At 46.3% G+C, this 22136-nt stretch overlaps 1 protein-coding gene across 1 annotated transcript in view; it reads left to right on the top strand.

Moving 5' to 3' along the window:
* The window catches only part of LOC147906348 (uncharacterized), a 604593-nt gene that overhangs the window by 389477 nt on the left and 192980 nt on the right, over nt 1-22136 (top strand). Inside the window, exon 21 of the mRNA XM_087391025.1 lies at nt 18877-19062. Coding sequence (XP_087247151.1) covers nt 18877-19062 — 186 coding nt within the window. The remainder of the gene's footprint in view (nt 1-18876; nt 19063-22136) is intronic.

Below are 22136 nucleotides of genomic sequence, written 5' to 3'. Positions count from 1 at the left end.
TCATTGACACCTAGACTTGTATCTTTGCATTGGCATATTGTGCTCATCCCCCCCATTTTGCATCCGGGGGCGGTCTAGTTTACTCTGTATTTAGGCTCAGATTTGACATTATGTGCTTTCACTAGCATTATATTGCGTAGCACTTAGATGATATTCGACGATGCCTCTTCTTTGGGGCACGTTGATTTTGTGCTATCTTGTATGCAGAGTTCTTGATGTCCCATGGGCCCATTTTGGCCTCTAGTGGACAATAATACACTTTCTTTCTTTCTTTCTTTCTTACAAACACCTTCTCCTTTCACCCTCTATCCAACTCCCACCTCTCTCTTACAAACCCCTTCTCTTTCCACCCTCTGTCCAATCTCCCACCTCTCTCTTACAAACACCTTCTCTTTCTACCCTATGTCCAACTCCCACCTCTCTCTTACAAACTCCTTCTCTTTCCACCCTTTGTCCAACCTCCCATCTCTCTCTTACAAACACCTTCTCTTTCCACCCTCTGTCCAACCTCCCACCTCTCTCTTACAAACACCTTCTCTTTCTACCCTCTGTCCAACTTTTACCTCTTTCTTACAAACTTTTTTTTGTAAAATCCAGTGTATCTATATTCTCATAAATTTACAAGATGGGAAGTCTCCCACACACTGACATTAGACTCCAAACTAGAGCCCAATGTAAAAAACTCAAAAATAGATAGAGAACACTTCAAGGCTAGTAGCATCCAAGTCCCTTGCAGCAAAACTGCCATATAAGGATTGCTTGAGGGACATTCTGAAGAAAATATATGCTTGAGGAAACTGTTGACCCATCCTGGAATGCAGTCTCTGAGTCCAAATGGTCCATAGTACCCAAAAGCGAGTCCAGTGAAAGAAGAGGAGGAATGGAGACATCTGAGATGAGAGGCATCCAAACATCCAGAAAAGTTTCCCAAATTTGATGGAGGGAAACCGAAGCCGCAGCAAATGAGAAATACGAGTGATCAATATGCGAGAGTGTGGGCAAGACCATAATAGATGAGGAACTGTTTCACAGTGATGAGAGCAACGGGGACAGGAGTATACATTTTCTACCACTTTCGATGTGAGCATAGTACATGGAGTGCTCATTTTGCAAAATGTATGGCAATTTGGCGTTCCAGATTTTCATGAGTCGTGATTGCCACCAAGATAGAGGCCTATCCAAATTCCAAAGAGTGTTGGCATGCTTATCAATCCATGGCGGTGGAAGAAGAAATCTGTAGACCTTTGAGAAGGTCAAATTATGCATTAAGAGCGTATGAGTAGCAGGAGGTAAGGAAGTCAATTTCCAGTCCAGTAATCTGTCCTGTACAAATAGTGGAGGGACCGGAACAACTGGCTGCAACATAGTTGAAAGAGTTCTCCAAATGGACCTATGATGTAGACCCAAGGAGAATGTCCTGCAAGCTTGTGGAAATGAAAGCATACAACCTTGTTGATCCACAACATCAGCAACAAATCTAATGCCCAATTTCATGAGATTGTATGCTTTAATAGGTGCCTGTAAAGCAAGAGGCGATTCAAACACCTTGCTCCAATGGATGCTTTCCAAACGAAGAGAATTACCATGATGAGAAGAAGCACCTGTCCATTTTGCATATGAGAGAATTCTCTTCCAATCATGAATAAAAGCATTAGAAACAGGGCAACCAGGAATTTTTCCCTGAAATGTGGTCATGACTGCTTCCCAGTGATCTGTAATCCAATGCCCATATGCATGAGACGCCATGTTTCCACACATTGCTGCTAACATAATAGCCCATGGCTGTTTTTGCTGAAAAAAATCAGCAATCATAGTGCTCTTTCTTGCCAACATATGAACTTGGAGATTGAGAATATTCAGCCCCCCATGAGTCTTAGGTGAACAAATAGACTGCATAGGTAGTAGTCGCAAAGCCTTTTTATGAGATTTGCTTTTCCAAAATATCTCCATAGCCTGAGACATATAGGAAGCCAAATGCTTGAAAGACCAGGGAAGAAGAGGCAAATAAAATTGCACATATGCCATAATGATGGACTGTACTATCCGAAGTCGAACATGTAAAGGCCAAGTGGACAAATGCCAGTATTCCAGCTTCTTGTTGATCTTTTGAAGCACCCATTTGAGCTGTTGTTGTGGAGTAATATTCCAGCCAATGGGGTAGCCTAAATGCCTCACAATAGTGTGGGAAGAGATATTGTGACCTGGCCAGAGAAGTGCATGCCAATCAGCTTCTTTCAAAGCTAGAAGTTTCGATTTCTGAAAATTGATTTGCAGTCCAGCAGCTATGCCAAAGTCATTCAGTGTATGCATCAAGTGAGAAAGGTCACTTTGAGAATTCCTGGGCATAAAGTATGAATCATCAGCATATGCCTGTGCAAGAAAAGACTGTGCCCCTGGAATTTGCAAGCCATGAAGCTGTCCTGTATCTGCAAGATAGTCCATATGCAACAGTAGCGGATGGGTAGCAATGGCATACAATAAAGAACTAAGAGGGCAACCCTGTCTCACTGACTGGGTCATAGTCCAGGTTCTTGATAACCCACCACCAAGCAAGCACTGCGCTATGGCCTGAGAATAGAGCCAATATATGATATGGACGAGTCGAGGGCCAATCCCAATTTATGCATAGTCTGAGAGATAAAATCAGTGGACAGTATCAAATGCTTTCGCAATGTCTACTTGCAGAATGAGAACGTCTTGTTTAGAATATTTGGCATACTCAAAAAAAAAAAAATTCATGAAAAAGACTTCTATTAAGTAAGAACAAAAACCCGCGAGAGCAAGCTCAAAGCGGAATACATCATGAAATCATGAGGATAATAAAAAACCCCCTCAGAGTGAGGTGGAAAGAAACCAAGGCTGAGGCTGAAAGTGCCATCTCAACCCTGTAGTAGATTCAGAGAAGAAAGGAGAATCCTTCCATTCCCTGAATTTGGCATACTCAATTGCAAGCAAAGCATTAGAGATATTGTCAATGATCTGCCTTCTGGGGACAAACCCATACTGTCTAGGATGAAGTCCTGCTTGCAAAAAGAATCGAACTCTGAGGACAATCATTTTAGCAATGAGTTTGTAAATAACAGGCATGAGAGATATAGGCCTCCAATCAGCCATCGTCTCACACAAGCTTTTTTTGGGAATCAATTTGACTAGGCCATGTTTCCAGGATGGGGGAAGAGATTGTTCTACCCAAGCATGATTGATCATTAGAAGAAGAGTGTTTTTGATATCACCCCAAAATGCGCGGAAAAATTCGACAGTCAATCCATCCCAACCAGGAGAGCTGCTTTTGCGTAGATGACTCAAAGCATCATCCAGTTCACTAAGCATAAAAGGCTGCTCCAATGCATAAGCCTGTTCCCGAGACAAAATGGGCTGAACATGCATAAGAAATTGAGACCTAGTTGTATCCACCTGCATCAGATGATCAGGCTGAAGAGAAAGGAGATGCTGGAAATGACTAGAACATAGCGATTCCAATTCGGATTTGGAAGTGGTCCAAGTGCCATCATCTTTCTTGATCCTGCAAATATCCTCCTTTCGCCTATCCGCATGAAGACTTTTAAAAAAGGCTTTGGAGGAACAGCCCTTATCCAAAAGGGGTTTCATGCGAGCTCGCATTTGCCATTTCTTTAATTTGCGAAGATCATTTTGGTGAATGATATGGACCGCATAGGCACAAGAATCCTGTTCAGAAGAGGTAAGCTGCCTATGAGAACTGATTGCATCCATTTGTTGCTTGTGAGATTGAGCCCATTTCAGCTTGAGCCTGAGGTTTCCCATGTAACTCTGTCCATAATCTTGAATAACAGCCTGTAAGCGATGAGCAAGGCTGATCCAAGCAAAATCCATATCCTCCTGAACATGTAAGAGAAGGGGACGGACAGCCACTCTCACCATGTTTTGAAATTGTTTATGAAGCAAATAAGCACTATTAACATGGAACAGGCGACGACCAAAGAAAGGCATATCATCTGTCAAACGTGCTATTGATAATGTCAAGGATACTGGAAAATGATCAGAGAGCAAGAGGGAATGATCAACCCAAAGTGTACATGTAAAATCAGCATACTGCTGAGCATGCAACAAATACCATCTGTCAAGTCGAGCCCAGTAATGAGTAAAGGCATTGTCATGATATGTATAACCCATATCTCTGTCCCTTGTTGAGAGCCATAAATCTTCTGCATGCAGGGAAGAGAGCATATCTTCCCAATGTCGGAGCTCAGTGGGGATCATGTGAGAACGATGAGTTGTATTATCTTGAGTGGCAGGCGAGTTGTTGAAGTCTCCACACAAAAAAGCATTGGACAGCCATGGATATTATTTAAGGGAGTCCCACATTTGAGCTCTAGACATAGAGGTTTGTGAAGCATAAACATATGCTATTTCATAGAGATCAGCCTGCCAGCTGCACCTGATCGCCATCCATCGACCCTGAGGGTTATTGTAAGAACCGTGGGCTGCATATCATGTTTGACCAGCATGCAGACCCCCGAAAAGTGCATTGTACCAGCATAAAAAATATCATAACCAGCATAGTGGCCTTGCTGACCAGCCAAGAAGTGTTGATTGTGTTCCTGTAAAGAGATCACATCGGGATGCATTCTATGTACATAATGCCAGAAAAGTCTCCACTTATTGACATTACAAAGACCCTGAACATTGTATGTAATGCAAGTAATTGAAGTAGACATAGAAGAAATGTACAGTCAAACCAAAAAGTAGAGTAAAATATAAGTTGTCAGGTCTCAGCCATGACATCAACATCCACCTGGCCACCTGGCTCGATGATCCTCATCATTGTCACATACTGGGATGCCCCTTTTTAACATCTCAACCCACAATTGAGAAGCAAGGCTGTCAGCAGGGGTAGAGGTCTGACCAGGGGTAGAAGTTGAAGCATCCCAATGGCGAGATTGTAACGGACGTGGTTTGAGAGCGAATACCTTTTTGGGTTGCTGCCAAGCACCCTGGGTAGAGGCATGAGATTCTGAAATTTTGCCCTTTCCTTTATCCTTTTGCTTAGCTGAAACCTGAACCACATTTTCTTTGGAAGGGACAGATTTGGATGCAACATCAGCCAGTTTGGTAGGCATAACCTTAGACCCCGGAGTATAAGTAGGGGAAGGAGTATTTTCTGGAGCAATAGCTGTAGGTGGGAGCTAATGCAAAACTGCAGGACACTGTGAAGCTAGGTGGCCAAACTTATGGCATGTTAAACAAGCACCTGCAAAAACTCCCCATTTCAAATCAAAGTATTTTTCACCGAGGGGAACATCCTCTACTTCAACCGCAATGGAAGGAGGGGTTGGGTGATCTGTATCCCAAAGAATGCAAAAGCGATTAAGATTACCCGAAGGGCGGGGTGGGCATACAACTTGCCCCAAAGTGGCTGCCAAACTTGGTAACTCAGCCCTCATATAGTCCGGGAAATCCACTACCTCAACCCATACAGGGCAGTGATGTCGAATAAGGCTGTCGTAGTCCTTATTTGGCGACCATGGCATGACATGCATCATTTGTCTGCCATAGAATAAGGGCGACATCTCCAGTATTTGCTGACGATATGAGGCATCCGAAAAATGCACTTCATAAAAACCCCTGGAAGCAAAATATACTCCTTCAACAAAGCAGCCTCCCAACAGTGCCTGAACCCACTGGGCCACATCATTGGCTGAAGGTAACTTTCCTGGGAAAAAAATGATAACTGCTTGCTGAGAGAACTTTCGAAGAGGAGCAACCAATGAAGGCAGCTTCAACTTAAACTTGATGACCGGGGGAGGTTTGGCCCACTCCTTCCGGCTCCTCTTTCTTACAAACACCTTCTCCTTCCACCCTCTATCCAACTCCCATCTCTCTCTTACAAACCCCTTCTCTTTCCACCCTCTGTCCAACCTCCCACCTCTCTCTTACAAACCCCTTCTCTTTCCACCCTCTGTCCAACCTCCCACCTCTCTCTTACAAACACCTTCTCTTTCCACCCTTTGTTCCACCTCCCACCTCTCTCTTATAAACACCTTCTCTTTCCACCCTATGTCCAACTCTCACCTCTCTCTTACAAACCCCTTCTCTTTTCACCCTCTGTCTAACCCCCTACCTCTCTTTACAAAATCCTTCCCTTTCCACCCTATGTCCATCCCCTACCTCTCTCTTACAAACCCCTTCTCTTTCCACCCTCTGTCCAACTTCTATATCTCTCTTACAAACACCTTATCTTTCCACCCTCTGTCCAATCCTCACCTCTCTCTTACAAACCCCTTCTCTTTCCATCCTCTGTCCAACCCCCTTACCTCTCTCTTACAAAACCCTTCTCTTTCCACTCTCTGTCCGACTCCCTACCTCTCTCTTACAAAACCCTTCTCTTTCCACCCTCTGTCCAACCCCCTATCTCTCTCTTACAAAACCATTTTCTTTCCACCCTCTATCCAACCCCACCCCCAACCCCACCCCTCTCTTACAAACACCTTCTCTTTCCACCCTCTGTCCACCCCTACCTGCCTCTTACAAACTCATTCCCTTTCTACCCTCGACCACCTCTACCTCCCTCTTAGAAACACCTTCTCTCTTCTCTCTCCACCCTATGTCACTCCCCCACCTCTATCCTAAGAATATTGTCTGTCTCCACTCTTGGTAACACTCATCTCTTTCTCTTACCAAAACCTACTCTTTCCATCTTCCATCATTCTGGCGATGTACGTCCAACCTATTTTTAGCACTTAGCTAAATTTGGCGGATATGATATTTCTGGTGGATAAGTTAAGTTTGGTGGATTTGCTTTTTGGCTCTCTCTCCCCTCCATCGGTTCTCTCCACCCCCTTACACACCACACTCAAAAGCACTATTTTGGCGGCCAACTATCCTCCTCCCAGCTCTCCCCTCCTTGGCAACCAAGCTCCCTTCCTCCCTCATCAGCCCTCCCCTCCTTGGCGGCCAAGCTCCCTTCCTCCCTCATCAGCCCTCCCCTCCTTGGCGGCCAGCTCTCTCCCCCTCCACGCAGCTCCCTCTCCTCAGGACAGCCCCCCCCCCCATCCTCCCTCTCCCTCTACCCGCCACCCTCCCCCTCCTGCGCAACAGCCCCCCCTCCCCTCTACCTGCCACCCTCCCCCTCCCCCTCGCCCTCCCCCCTCTCCTGCCCCGGCAACAGCACCCCCCCCCCCTCTCCCCTCTACCTGCCACCCTCTCCCTCCCTCCTCTCCTGCGCAACAGCCCCCCCCCTCCTCCCTCTCCCTCTACCCACCACCCTCCCCCTTACCCCCCTCTCCCCTCTACCCGCCACCCTCCCCCTCCCCCCTCAATTGCGCAACAGCCCCCCCCCCCCCCCTCCCCTCTACCCGCCACCCTCCCCTCTCCCGCGCAACTCCCCTCTCCCCCCTCTCCCTCTACCTGCCTACTCCTCCCCCCCCTCTCCCTCCTCTCCTGTGCAACTCCCCCTCTCCCCCTTCTCCAACGCAACCCCTTCCCCCTCTCCCTCTACCTGCCTACGTCCCCCTCTCCTGCGCAACTCTCCCCCCCTTCTCCTCCCTACACCCTCTGCATCACCTCCTCTCCCCTCCTTGTACCCTCTCCCTTTCCCCCTCATCATCCACCCTCTCTTCCCTCCAGGCTACCTACGTCCCCCCTCTCCCTACACCCTCTGCGTCACCCCCTCTCCCCTTCTTGTATCCACCCCCTTTCCCCCTCGTCACCCCTCCCTCCCTATCGCTCTACATCCGTCCTCTTTCTCTACCTCGACAGCGACACCCCCTCCTCACTCTTTTCCTCTCCATACGATGCATGGGCCTGCATTCGTGGCTCTGCTAAGGAATTCTCTAGTAGTAGATTCCGGGCTCCTATCTTGTTAACCTCGACATCAACACCTTCTCCTCCCTCTTTGCCTCTCCAGACCTCGACATCGACACCCCCTCCTCACTCTTTTCCTCTCCAGATGACGCCATTGTTCATGCCTTCTCGTGCCCCTCGCCACAAGTACAAACCCAGATTACCACGAGATACTCTATTCGTTGACTTTTATAGGGCTCGGGCATGCCACAGAATAGGATCTGGACTACCCTCCATGGCATCACTTAGCAAACGCACCACGGATGACCTGGGTGCCGGGTCTACACCACAGAGCACTTCCAAACGACCTCGAGCAGCTGCAGATTCACCTCCCTCCAACAGGATCACTATCATATCAGATGAGGAGCTATCCCCTTTTTCGAGTTCCTCTGATTCAGATCATAAAGGCTCTGACTATCTGCCCCCCACAAGTACAATCAAAACACCATCCAAGGCATCTAGTGGGCACAGTGGTCACAGTACTGGTGGCGGTGATTTGGCCCCACAAAGTACAGCTTGCAATCTTCCACCCCCTACTTCATCTTCCTCAAGCTGTCCAGCATCTTGTCACCTTTCCTTGATCATTCGGGTGGTTTTCAGACCTTTCCTTGATCCCACACTCAAGCTGTCCAGCATCTTGTCACCTGATGAGATAGCCCGCATGTCTCTCATGGAGTTTGATGCTGTCACACTTCCCCAGGTGGACGTCCAAATGTGTACTTTTATTCAGTCTTATGGCATTGCAACAGACACATTTGGATTCTTGAATTCTCGTCATATGTTCACTCTGAGTCTCGTATCCACATATCTCCGTCTTCCCACACTTCCCTTTTTGCCACCTCACACCGACTCACCCACATTTCTGTCCTTCTTGTCTACGTGTAAACCTCATCGCCGAGGCCATGAGTGCAAGAAAGTCCTTGAGGGAAACATCCGAGAGGCGCTTTTAGCGAGGTATTTGTTCACGCACTTCTACTTTGCCCCGGGCCACTTCTTCATCACCAAGGCGATCCATTATGCCCTAGACTCCATTCTCTCCATCACTTTCTACGATTTCGCCTCACTCTTCTACTCTGCCTTCCGTAACACAGTCCGCAAGCGTCGGGGAACATATACATGTACTTGTGGGCCCCACCTCACCAGTGGAAGGCCAACCCTCCTTCCATTGTCATAGGTCACCTCCCTTTATCATCTCTCTCCCCTCCTATCACCCCCTCTTCCATCTCTTTCACTGTCACTTCTAGTGTCCCTTCCCACGGAACTGCCTCCTCTCCTCTTTCGACCAAGAGGGCACCTCGACGAGCGCAACCTGATGTAGTCTGCCTCGGAGCTTCTTCAGTATATTCTGTTACATGTGTTACAGGTTTCCCATCAGTGACATGTCTTGTATTTCCATCAGTCACTTCGCCAGGGCCCGTGCCCGAACTTGCATCTCCATTAGTCACACTTGTTCAGGCTTCTCCAGGGATCTCCAGACTTTCAGTAGAAGGGATTGCACCAGGTACACCCCTCGTTGTACCAGTGACGACGATTGTTGTACCAGTGACTTCCTCGAAACGTGTATTGTTGCGAAGGACTATAACTGTTTCATCTTCCCTCCCCACCACTTTCACCGATGCAGTCATCACCTCAGTTCAGGCGGCCTCTGACCATGTGTTGGATCTGAATCTTACCCTGGGCCCTGACTCCCACGGGCTTTCTCAGGGGATGTCATCTCAAGGAGTACTTCACATTTCGGCCTCCCCACCACGACCACGACAGGGCAGAGACAGGAGCAAAGACCGGAGTGGGAGCCCCTCCCGAGGAGATCCTCCATCAGCCACTTCAGCATCAGAGGAGGTATTTGAGGGAGGAATTTTGCCCCAATCTGTGGATTGCCTACCCCTTCATGAGAATGATATGTTCACAGCTTACATAGCTGCTTCATCAGGCCCACCTCTTTCAAATATTTCCTTGGTGGAAAAATAGAATGAAGATTACAGCCAACTCCTATCTGTCCTTCACAAGAAACGCTCACCGGTATGTGGGGAAGAGGAGGATCTCAATCAAATCTTCACCATTCCCTTGCAAGAATGCCTCGCACAAAACAGAATTATCTCCAGGGCCTCAACATGTTTTGTGCACTTAGACAAATTGGCACCTACAGGAAACCTATCAACGGAGGAAGAGGGAGCTCTCCCTGACATGTTCGAGGAATTGGGAGACGTGATTAATTTGGCAGACAGGATAAATTATAGCGATAGGTACGCCTTCACGCAGCTAGGGACAGCGGTCTTCAATTCCATAGGTTATGCTCATAAGCTCCTCTCTCAACAGCAACATTTGAAGTTAGAATTCGAGAGAGCACAGGCAGCCCCACCGAGGTGACACTTCGGCAATAGGAGGAAAGGTGGAAGAAAGAGAAGGACTTAGCAATACACGAGCATGACATCGCTTGGAACATTCAGCGGGCTGCCCTTGAGGATTGCCTCCACAATCACAAGCAGGAATGGGAAGCAGAAATGACAATACTACGCAGCCAACATACACAGTAGCTCTGGCAACTTTGCAAAGCCAGCATGTCATAGAGGTGACCAGATTTCACCAGGAGATTACACAGTTAAAGGAGTCGTTGTCTTCCTCCGAGATTGCCAAGGAAATATCAGATTCTAGAGTGGCTGAATTGGAAAAGAAGCATTCATCCATGGAGGAAGAATTCATAGATCTTCGGACACAGTTGGCCACCCTCCAGACTTCCTAGTCCACCTTGAAAGGGCAAAAGGATCACTACTACCGGCAATACCACCGGTATAAAGCCAAGTATGAAAATCTGAGAAATGTGATGGACACTGTGACGCCAAAAATTGATATTTTTAATTTGGCATTGGTATTGTTTTTCTCTATGTTTGATAAGAGTTTGAGTATCAAGTGATAGCCTATGGCTCTCACTTATTTCTATTTTCTATGATATTGTATGGGATTGAGAGGATGAGTGGAATGGCTCATTGTAAATACCATAGGTATGAATTATAAATACCTTGGTATGGGGTGAGAGTTATTTGTGTATGGGATATTATGAGTTTTTTAGAAAATAGGAAGAGTGAGTCATATAAAGAGGTGGGCTCATGTCCATGTGTTTCAATAATATAAGAGAAGCCACATGCCAAGCGTGTGGAAGGCATGTGGAGGAGTGTGAAGTCAAGAGTAATCCTTCTAGAACTCCTATGTGGAATAAGGAGGATGTGGACATGTGGAAAAGAGAGGGTCCCTATGGGCTCCATGTGGGGAGACTCTTGACTTTCTCAATATTTTAAGAGTCTTGAGCATCTTTTGATGGGACACATGATAAGAGTAGCCAAAAAGGACATGGATGGTGACATACGTGCTTATGTATTGATGGGGAAAGGAATCTACAGGCAACAATTGTAAATGGGTGAAGGAGGGTAACAAAATCTTTATAAAAGGAGCCCTCCTCTCCCTTGTTCATCAATCTCTTCCAACATTAGGCCTCATGTTGCCGTAGCTCTAGTCTCTCCAAGCCTCTTCCATGAGCCTTCTCTCCCTCTTGTAGATATTATCTTATGTAGACTCTTGAGTCCATCTCTCTCTAGTTTATTCTCTCTCTATGAGTAGTCGTGGAGCTTCCGCTTCCTCTTGTATGTATGAAACCTCTTCTTCTCCCTTGTGTTTGTAGGGTTGGATTGGATTCTCACTCTATTTGTAACGAAGGTCACTTCAGGTTCTCTCTCTCTTGAGTGTCTCTTCCCTTTTCTTTCTTTCAAAGCCTTAAAAGTTCTTTCTATTCGGCTGCTCACTGTGCACACATGGTGCATCTGTTTCCGGAGCCACCATGCAAGCTTCTTACCCTCTTTTAGGCGAAATCCATGAGGGGTGGATCGTTGATGAAGGTGGAGTCTTGAGGGAGCATCCTGCTCAGGCGAAATTAGCCTGGGTGGAGGACAGTTTTCATGACAGTTTGACCCCCTGTTAGTGTTTTGCTCATAACTTTCTGCTTGGTAGTCCGATTGTAATGAAATTTATATCAGCGTGAAGCTCTCTTCAAGGCGCATGTTTATATATGATCAGATCTTGAATCAGATACTGCTGTAAAAAGTTATGAGTCTCTGTGTCTGACAGTCTGTTTTCATGACAGTTTTTACCCCCGTCTAGTAAACTGTCCATAACTTTTTGGCCGCTTCTCTGTTTCTTACAAAACATATATCAGCGCGAAGCTCTCTCTAAGGCGCATGTCTCTATGTGCTTAGATCTTGAATCAGATACTGCTGCAAAATGTTATGAGTCTCTGTGTTTGACAGTCTGTTTTCATGACAGTTTTTACCCCCTTCCAGTAAACTGTCCATATCTCTTCAACCGTTTGTCTGTTTTCAATGAAACTTATATCAGCGCGAAGCCCATATCAAGGCGCATCTCTTTGTGTGCTTGAATCTCTAATCTCTACTGAAAGTTATAGGCCTCTGTGTCTAATGACAGTTTGTAGAGTGTTTTGAGCTAAGTGTAAAGGTGTCTATGAAGGAGGTGCAATGTTTCCTCGGAATCTACCCATTCGACCCAATCATTCCCTTCAAACTCCTCGATATATATCAGTTGATGTCATGTTGAGCCGCAAGATCTTCTTTCAACAACGTATCGCTCTTCTCTTTGGGGCAGACCGGCTCGCTGAGATTATGGCCTCTGCTGATCCTTTCCTTCTCCCTATGCTTGATTACAACATCACTTGGGATGTTACCATCTTCATTCTCATCTGAGGGAGGAAAGTATGGTGTGGTATCTTGGCATAAAAGTTTCTTTCTAATGTCCTATTCTCAATGATAAATATCTTTGGCAGTCAATTCGAAAGTAGCAGGAAGTGAAGAGATGCGTGAAGTTTATTACCCCCAACTTCATGTTCACAACACGCTTGAGGCTGAAGAGGAAATACCCCATCCACAGCTATGAGCAAAAGGCCACAGAGGAACATCCGAAGGCGGAAGAGGAGAAGGCTAATAATGACCTCTCTCAGTAATTTGATACATGGGTTTTTGGTTTTTTGCACTGTTAGATTTTTGCCAAGCTGTTTGGCTCTCAATGTAAATATTAGGGTGTTTTATCTCAGGATGTATTCAGTTTTTTTTTTTTTTTTGGGCAATTTTTCATGCTGTCCCTTATCAAGTAGCAGTTTATTTTTCCAATATCATTTTAATATAAATTTTGGAATTACTTGCACGGCCAACCACATGGTCTGTACTATTTTCTTTTCCTCCTCCATTACCATATCCATGGTTTGTCAGTTCTTTTTCTTTGATGGGTTTCTCCTCCATTTTCTATTCACCAGGACAGTGAATGATAGTGGCGGGGGAAACTGTTACAATAGAAACACCCCTGACCACATGATGACAGGCGTCGACCACCTGTCAACAGGCATGACGACAGGTGTTGATCACATGTTGACCATGTGTCAACACAGGTCTATCACACGACACGAGGAGTTGATCACACGGGTTCATCTAGAGTACTATCTGAGGCAACCATGCGTCGACACATGTCAACCAGGAGCATCATGCCCAAGGCGATCTCATCGAGAGTTGCGCACATGGAGAGTGAGCTTAGCACATGGAGCAGTCAGGAGTATTTACACTTACACAGTGGTTCAGTGGTGCGGTGATCCAGCTCACCTACACACGGAGAATTTACACCATTCTGACCAGAAGAGGCTGGTGAGTCAGGGAGTCAGGAGGTCGCCATAGCCATCAAGAGAGCCATCGGTGCAACGGCTATCCTCAACAGCTAAGGAGATAAGAGGATGACTAATGGGAAGAAAGAGAGGGAGAGATTCTCAGCCAAGAAGGGACCCTTCAAGGCGAGGACGAGAATGAAGGCGAAGGTGGAGAAGGGAAGGGGACATGGAGCATTGAGCATTTGGCGTTCGGCACTGGAGCGGGAAAAAGGAGAGTGGGAGGAGAGATAGAGGCTGGTGCTACGAGCTCGCTAAGGAGAGAGTGTGGAGAGACTTGTGTGTACCCTCTGTCTACTATGGGGATAGACCTGTGTATTCTTGTGACTTGCGACTTGTGACCTGGAGACATTAGTCCAGTGATATGTACTTTGGCCATCTTGGTCACTTTCTCATTTTTCTTGTCTCTTCTTGATATGGGGATTGTTCACTAGTGTATGACGAGATTTTCTTATTTTGCTTATGTTGTGGAGTTCTCAAGTGATTGTCATTTAGCATAGTGCACTCGTACGTCGTTGTGCACTGCAGTATAGCATACGACACTCACACACACTACACGGTGCACTCTACGCGATCCATTGCATTAGAGCATTGCAACACTCATGCTTCTCATGCGAGCGGCCTTTGGCCTCCGATAACAGCTCCGGAAGGATAGGGACCCCTCCCCTCAAACATCCCCACACCATTTCTCCACTAAGGGTATCTTGTGTTGATACTGAGGGTTTCTCTTCGTAATATCCCACGCAACTCCTATATGAGGACTTTTGAAGGGTTGGGCTGTAAAACTACATCGATGTCACAGACCGATGATACAAATTTTTTGGGTTGGGGTGGACTCTTCTATGGAAAGATAGAAACCATGGATTATTTGGTGATTCAACTCTAGCTAAGCACCACTTCTTCTGAAAGCCCCCCGGGTGCATAAATCTTACGAGCAAAAACCTATGAGCAAGTTTATCTGAGAGTGTTTTTCAAGAGATTTAAAAAATTGTATTTCTTTAGGAAGCACAGTTTTTACACTTTTATTTTCACTAGAACTAGATCCCTTTATCATAAAAATATATAGAATTGTCACTCATTCAATTTTACATAACATACATTTTCTTCTTCATAGACATTCTTTGTACCCATGTTATTAATTAAAAAAAGTGTTGAAAAATAATTCCTTTAAGAAACATCCCTCATAATCACTCTCAATGTAATAATATTATACATATATAATTACTTATTAAGGTCTTAATGGTGCGAGAGAGAGAGAGAGAAAGAAAGAAAGAAAGAAATTTTATTAAAGGTCCACGGAAGGCCATACATGGCCTATGGGACACAAAATCATCCGAAAGGAAAATACATCATCAACGATGCGCCAACTAGGTGGCCTCATCGTAATACCGCTAAGATGCCAAAAATGGCTACAAAAATCCTAGATACAAAATGAAATGAAATAGAGTACCAAAATTGCCTAGATACAAAATGTAAAATATGAAATATGAGGAACATCGTCTTCCCTAAGGGGTCTGTGATCCAAAGAAATGATGGAAGTCATGGCCATCGACCATGCCTCCTGCCATGAGTGTGAAGATCTGGGCAAGTGTCAAATGGGCTACTGGCGGTGCCAAGTCTCCATGGAGCAATCTCCTCCAAAAATCTGCCATCATCCTCCGTCGTCTAGAAATAAAGCGACGGGTACGGCCTCTGTGTAAGATCATCCTGCGGTGCTGCCGGATCATGTCATATGTACATCCTCGGGGTGGAACCATCGGTGCTCTCTGGCAAGATGGGCTATCTCTGTGCTCATGGTCCTGCGCCTCGTCCTGCTCCTCATGAATAACCAGGTCTCTGGCAGGGATGCGACGGTGCTCTCTGAGGAATCTCTCTCTGTATCTGGTGATCTCCCTGATGAACAACGCTAAGCAATACTGATCCTCATACTCCATAATCCGAGAGAGAGGTCCAAATCCGTGCCCAAATAAACAGTGAAATCTGCCACGGATGTCATAATATAAAGGGCATCTGCAAACAAAGTGCTCCTCAGTCTCCACCTTCCCCATAGTGCAACAAGGGCATATCCTAGTCTCTCGCCTGGGTCTATGTCCGGTAGCTGTACGACGCATCCTGCCGGCCTCAACGTCTAATCTGTGGGAAGATACCCTGAGCTGGCCCAAGGCAATCCTGAGTGAGTGCGACATATGAACGCCGATATATCCTGGGGATATGATGAAGCCATCCTCTGAAATCCTGAGAAAATGGTCACGATATGTGGCCATCTTCGTAGGAAGCTCCGTGGGATGAACCCAAGTGCGAAACGTGTGTAGCTGCAACAAATCTGCCCTGATAACCTGGCTGAGCTCATGTCGAGTGAGAGGGAGGCGAGGGGCATCTATGCTGTATCGAAATGGTGGCAGCCTATCCATATCCAAGCCCAGCGAGGTGAGCCATGTGGAGAGTGTGTGGTACCAACAAAAAGTATGACCTCTCTCCGCTAACATCTGCGAGGATGTCAGTGCTAGCCACGGTAATCGTGCTCTGCCTGCTGCTGAGTCTCCGAGCGCCCTGATCCTATGCAAGTACGTAACTGACTGAAATGCTGCATCTAGCGCTAGGGGTGTAGCTCCGAACTCTGCGAACGTAATCTGATGCGGTACCGTGGGCTTCGCTCTGATCAATCTGGAGAACATGATGATCTGTAACCTCTCTACTCGTCTCCAATCTGCAACCCTGAGATCTCCTGCCTAAAAGGGGCTAGCATACATGACTGCAGGTCTCACTAGCGTATCGAAAAGTAAGGACTTCGTGTCGGGATGCTGAAAATGTGACTGTGCACACTGCCTCTCGAGAAGAGCCAAGGCGGCATACCCTCTACTGATCCTATCTCGTGCTGCATGCGTCATGGTGAAGACTGGACCTCTAAATGTGGCACCCAAATTTGTATACTCCCTAACTAGCTCCACCTCCTGCCCATCAAATGTGAAAGAGAACTCGCCTCTCCTATAAACCTGGTATGACGTGTTGAAGACCATGACTTTGGTCTTCCCAAGGTTTACAGACAACCCTCTGTCCTGACAAAAGCTGTGGAGTGCATGGAGATGTGCCTGTAAACCCTGCTAGGAGGAAGAAATAAGAACCACGTCATCTGCATAGAGGAGAATCGGTATCGTGGATCCTGCCAGTAAAGAACCTGTACCACCCATCGTCTGTATGTACATCTCTAACTCATCGATATAGAGACCAAAGAGTGTCGGAGACAAAGGACACCCCTGCTTCACCCCTATCGTACTGCGTACTTCCGCCGACAGCCCCGCCCGTGTCCTGACTCTACCTGTGACTCTCTCATACAAGGCCATGATCGCCCATTGAATCTCCCCATTGAATCCCAAGTCACGAAGTCGCTGGAAGAGTCTGAAACGCGGCACAGTGTCAAATGCCTTTCTGAAGTCCACGAAGCAACAATAGAGCCGTTGCTTACGTGACTTCGCCTCCTCAATCAAAGCCCTGAGTGTGAAGATATGATCTAGAGTCGAGTGCTCTGCACGAAATCCTGCCTGCCCTCTAGCTCTCATGCCTGGCCTCGGCATGGTCATTTATATGTCCTTCTAGAATGGTCGCATAAATCTTGGCCATGACATGGCCAATCATAATGGTCCTGTAGTTCGACGCCTCCAAAGGATCCCCCGACTTGTGTATGGGTACTATGGTATTTTCTAGCCAACTAGGTGGAAGACCTGTACAAATGGACTCGTTAAAAAGACGGGAGAGGACTGTAGCTAAGGCATCAATCCCATGGATTACATACTCCGCTTGCAATCCATCATGGTCCTTAGCTCTCCCAGTCTTCAAACGATGAGCTGCTGCTCGGACACTATTGGATGAGAATAAGGCAGAGGAGGTGGGTCTAGGCACATGGGATAAGTCGATCTGTGGCTGGTCTGGAATATCATATAAAGTGGAAGTATAGGCAAGCCAAACCTGCGGGTCTGTAAGAGGAGTTTGAGATTTCAAGCGAAGGAATTTCTTCCAGAATTCCTTGGAATCACAGCTGAAAAGTAAACTTCTCAGCTCCTCCTCATTCCGGGCTAGAAATTGGCACTTTTTGCGTCGCACCAAACGCTTGTAACTCTTCTTGGTCTCAATGAGAGAGAGAGAGAGAGTCTATTAACGTCCGCTGGAGACAAACAGGTCTATGGGACAGCAAGAAACCCTCTAGTACATCTACTTTAGGGAGAGCACATGGCAGCTCCCAAGGAGTGTAAACGGAACTCCCAATTTATTTAGAGTACCTACATAATAGTCTGAAAGAGTAATCAGCCATACATCAGTTTAAGACTGAGAGTCTTTTGGACTCTTTGAGTAGAGCTATGCCTTCAGGGTAAACTGCTCATTTTCCATCCTTTCTGGCAGCCCTGAATTCATTTCCCTATACTTGAGTTGAGCTTGTATAAGCTCCTCAGCTATCCATACTTTGGTACCCTTCAGCTTGAAACGCATATCTTTTGACTTTAATGTAAGGATGGCATTTTATAGTGCATAATAGAAGGTGGCCTGGAGTCGTCACCATCCTGCTCATCATCATCCGTCCATTCAATGTTGGGCAAGCCTGCTTTTATCTTGTCAATATTTCACTATATGTGTCCTCCTCTTTGTACCAATCTTTTGGGAGTCCCCCTATTCTAATCTTCAGCGCATTATCACATCTAACTTCATGTTAACTGAAGTCGAGCCTTTACCTCTGCCAGTTCCAATCGGAGCTCTCACTACTTGTCAATTGTAGAGTACCGAGTCCTGATGGAGGTTGAAGGAGTTGAGGGGGACTTGGAGAAGAGGGTAGGCCAGTCCATAATTGGCTGTCTGTAGACCCCCCTACATGAACCTAACCCCCGAGTTGGGTTGGGGGTTTAGCCCAACTCGGGGTTAGGGTTAGTTTGATGTTGACGAAACTAGGGGGGGGTGTTGTTGACGAAACTAGAGGGGTTGGGGAAGCTGCTGTTGACTATCATGGCTCGCGGCGGCTGCTGGCTACTACTGGCGGTTACTAGTGTGTGTAATTTAAAATGGACCTAGTGGAGTGAATCCTATTGGAAAAAACTACATGTTTTATATCTGACCTAGCCTTGATTATATATATATATATATATATGTATGTATGTATGTATGTATGTATGTATGTATGTATGTATGTATGTATGTATGTAATCCTAGCAAAAAAAGCTACATGTTTAATACTTGACCTAGCCTTGATTATGGGAAAATCAATTTATGGTAGTACATGCCTTTGGATCAGTTTGACAAAACCTATACATCAAGTCTTATTTGAATTTTTTTGAAACTTACATTTCTTGGTTTGTGTACAGATTGAGAGGTTCCTTCACACAAGCTGCCTATTACATGAGTACTACTTCAAAGAATCTAGCTCTAGTATTAGAGATAATTTCAAATGTGTGTCAAACCTTTCCACTCCTATAAGCAAGCAAGCAAAGATTCCACCTATGCCTGGTTGGCTTCCTAGTATCGGAGATATTTTTCCAAAATTTCATCAGGTGTGTGTGTGTGTCTCTCTCTCTCTCTCTCTCTACGCATGTGTGTGTATCCTTTGATCATTTTGAGCCAAACAATTAAGAGCAGTTTGAAAATCAGCTTGCTCATTGGAAGATGCGCATTTCATGGGAGATCTTCCTATGACCCAGCTAGAAGTGTTCTTTCACTGTTTTTAGTTTTCTTGTGCTCCCTGTTTTTTAATAGAGCAGCCACCATATGCTTTCGTTTAAGTTTTATTAGCATATGATTAGTAGTTGTCTCACTTTCTAGAATATAATTTTTTCTTAATGGAGGGAAAAAGTGTGTGCATCCTTGGTCTTTTACATACTATAATTTTTCTTATGACCTGGATGCTTTTTCCCACCTATATTCTCTTGAATGTTCCTTTTTGACCTTTAGTCCTGGCATATACATCCACATACAAGCCTCTTCATGCATGTTAACTCTCACTGCATGTCCCCTTGCATGTTTGTTTTGATAAGACACTTTTGTCCATTTGCATAGGAAGTCTCTTTTTCTAGTAGCTTCACATTTGGCTTTGTTTCTTGATCTGTCATCTCTGTTGTATGTTCCTAGCTTCACAATTAGCTTTTTCTCCTATATCTGAAATGCCTCTAAACCTCTTTCAAGATTGTGTGACAAGTCCAAAGGGGACTTGATCCCATGTAGAAATGCCATGTAGAAATGGTTGATTAGTATGTAAGAAATAATGACTAAGGTGCAAAGGAGCTCGATACTATTAAGGAGTGAGCACTCTTGGAATGGCTAGATGGTTAGGGTGTGGGACCCTTGATAAACGAGTCCATCGGGGTGGATCCACATCAGCTGTTATGGCACGTGGCTCACTTGTGGTGTGACACATGTCACCTAATGGTGCCCTGTGTTGGTATGGTATCAGTGGCATGGGATCTGCCAATATATTGGCTCATCGGGAGAAATATCCAAGGCACAAGCATGTAGATAGATCTAGTTAGAGGTGCAAAGCACAACAGGCAGCCTGCAAACTTGGCACACGTGCAAAGACGATGACTGACAATACAATATCCACGATTGGCAATGCCTTTTATAGTACACATGGATTAGGCAATGATGGCATGGTAGAAGGTAGTCACAAATCCAACATTTGGCCGGACAAGTCTACTCTTGAATTAGTAGATGCCCTACCAAAAAACATGTTGACACCTCCAAGGTTAGAGGGCTACTAATTATTCCTGAGAAGGAGGGTGTTGAGCTAAAATTAATCTCGCCTTTGCACAAGACAAGTGGCAAGTTCAAAGGGGCCTTAATCTCACATAGAAGTGAGTTGATTAGGATGTAAGGCATATAATGCCTAGGAAGCAAGCAGCCTCATAAGCCATCAACACATTTGAAAGCTCATCCTGTTTCAATTCTTAGGCGACCATAGGCCGCCGCTATTACCTCCTTGATTTTTTCTATCACAAATTCCTTCTTCCTTCAACTATTCACAACCCTTGACTTATGCTTGCTCAGGCAGCCGTCACTTGTAGCTTGACTGCATAGCGGTAATCTTTTTGTTCATAAGGAGCCGGATCCCCTAGATTCCTGGGGATCAGATTCTTAGCTAAAGATGATGGGGATGGACTTTTTAACATTTTCCATATTTCAGAGACTTGAGGTTAAAGTTTCACTTTCCTTGCTACCTCTCTGGGGATGGCTTATGGGCTTGCCCCGAGTTCTGAAGTGAGGGATCCCAGCATGGCTAGGCAGTAGAATTGGGTTCAGCTTTCTATTGGGTCTCCTACAAACATTAGCTTAGAACTTTATCTTCGTTTAACCTTATTTCCTTCTCCCTCATCCTCAAAATGAAGAGAAGCATTGCAGCTCCTCCCTGTGTCCTCCCTGCTGCCCCTTCTCTTAGCCTCTCCTCCGTCCCTCCCTCAGCCCCCCCTTGCTTCCCCGACCTCAACTCAGCCCCCCTGCCTCCTCCCTTACTTCCCCGGACTCCCCTCAGCCCCCCGCCTCCCCTCCTTGTCCCATCCCTTCCCTTTCATCCCCCCAACTCCCCTCCCTGCCCCCTTTCTTCCCTCTCACTCTCAACCCCCCCGCCTCTCCTCCCCAGCCCCTTTTTCCACTTTCAGCCCTCCCACCTCGCCCCCTCGCTTCCCTCTCAGCCCCCCTGCCCCCCTCTCAGCCCTCCCCCCTTTCTCTGGCTCTCCCGCCCCCCTCTCAGCTCTCCTTGTCGCCTTTCTACCTCTCCCACCCCCTCTCATCTTTCCTCCCTCCACTCAGCCTCTCTTGCCCCATATTAGCCCTTCTTGTTGTACTCAAAGTTTATGGCGACCCACCAAGAGTCACACCTAGGTCACGTCATGGTCACCTCAGCAACATGCCAAGTTGTTAGACCTTGGTCATACCTAATCGCAGCGTGTTCACATATGTTCACATCTTGGTCACTCTGGAACTTGACCTGGACATGACTTGGGTATGACGGAAGCAATACATAACTGAAGAGTGCCAAACCTCAACCTCGACTCACCATGGTCAAAGTCGATCAGAGGGAAGTACTCGCGCAATGGTACATGGGATACACCTATTGGTGCACATGGGAAGCAGTCCAACAGTTAAGAGGTATAGGTGGTGCACCAACCCTTGCAACCAACTAGTGTCAGGAGCGCATGGAATAGATAGGAGAACACATGGAGCACGGGATTCACTGACCCAGAACAGGCTGGAGTGTTGCGGAAGCCATCAAGGACAGAGTGGCCCACAAACGGTGGAATGGCTAAGGATGGCTAAGGGTGCAAGAAGACATCCAATAGGAAGAAGGAGAGGAGATTGGCAGCAGGGGGTGGAGCAGAGGAGGAGAAGGTGAAGAGGGGGAAAGGGGAGAGGGAGAGGGACATTCTGGCAGGGGTGAGAGGCGTGAGTGAAGGAGTGAGAGGCTAGAGTCAAGAGCTCGCCTCGTGTGTATCTTCTGGGGGTGTATTAGTCATCTTGCTTTCTAATGAGTTATGCTACTCTCCATCTCTGCTCGCTACTCTAAAATCTCTTTCCGTTGTGTTCTCCTCCCCTCCTCTCCCTTCACCTGGTACAACGGACCTATGTCATGTGCTTG

This window comes from Dipteris shenzhenensis, chromosome 1 (genome assembly GCF_047967505.1).
Source record: "Dipteris shenzhenensis isolate YYH24624 ecotype China chromosome 1, Dip_SZ_1.0, whole genome shotgun sequence".
Classification (NCBI taxonomy): Eukaryota; Viridiplantae; Streptophyta; class Polypodiopsida; order Gleicheniales; family Dipteridaceae; genus Dipteris; species Dipteris shenzhenensis.
Note: the sequence above shows the minus strand (reverse complement) of the source record. Positions and strands in the feature narration are given on the sequence as shown.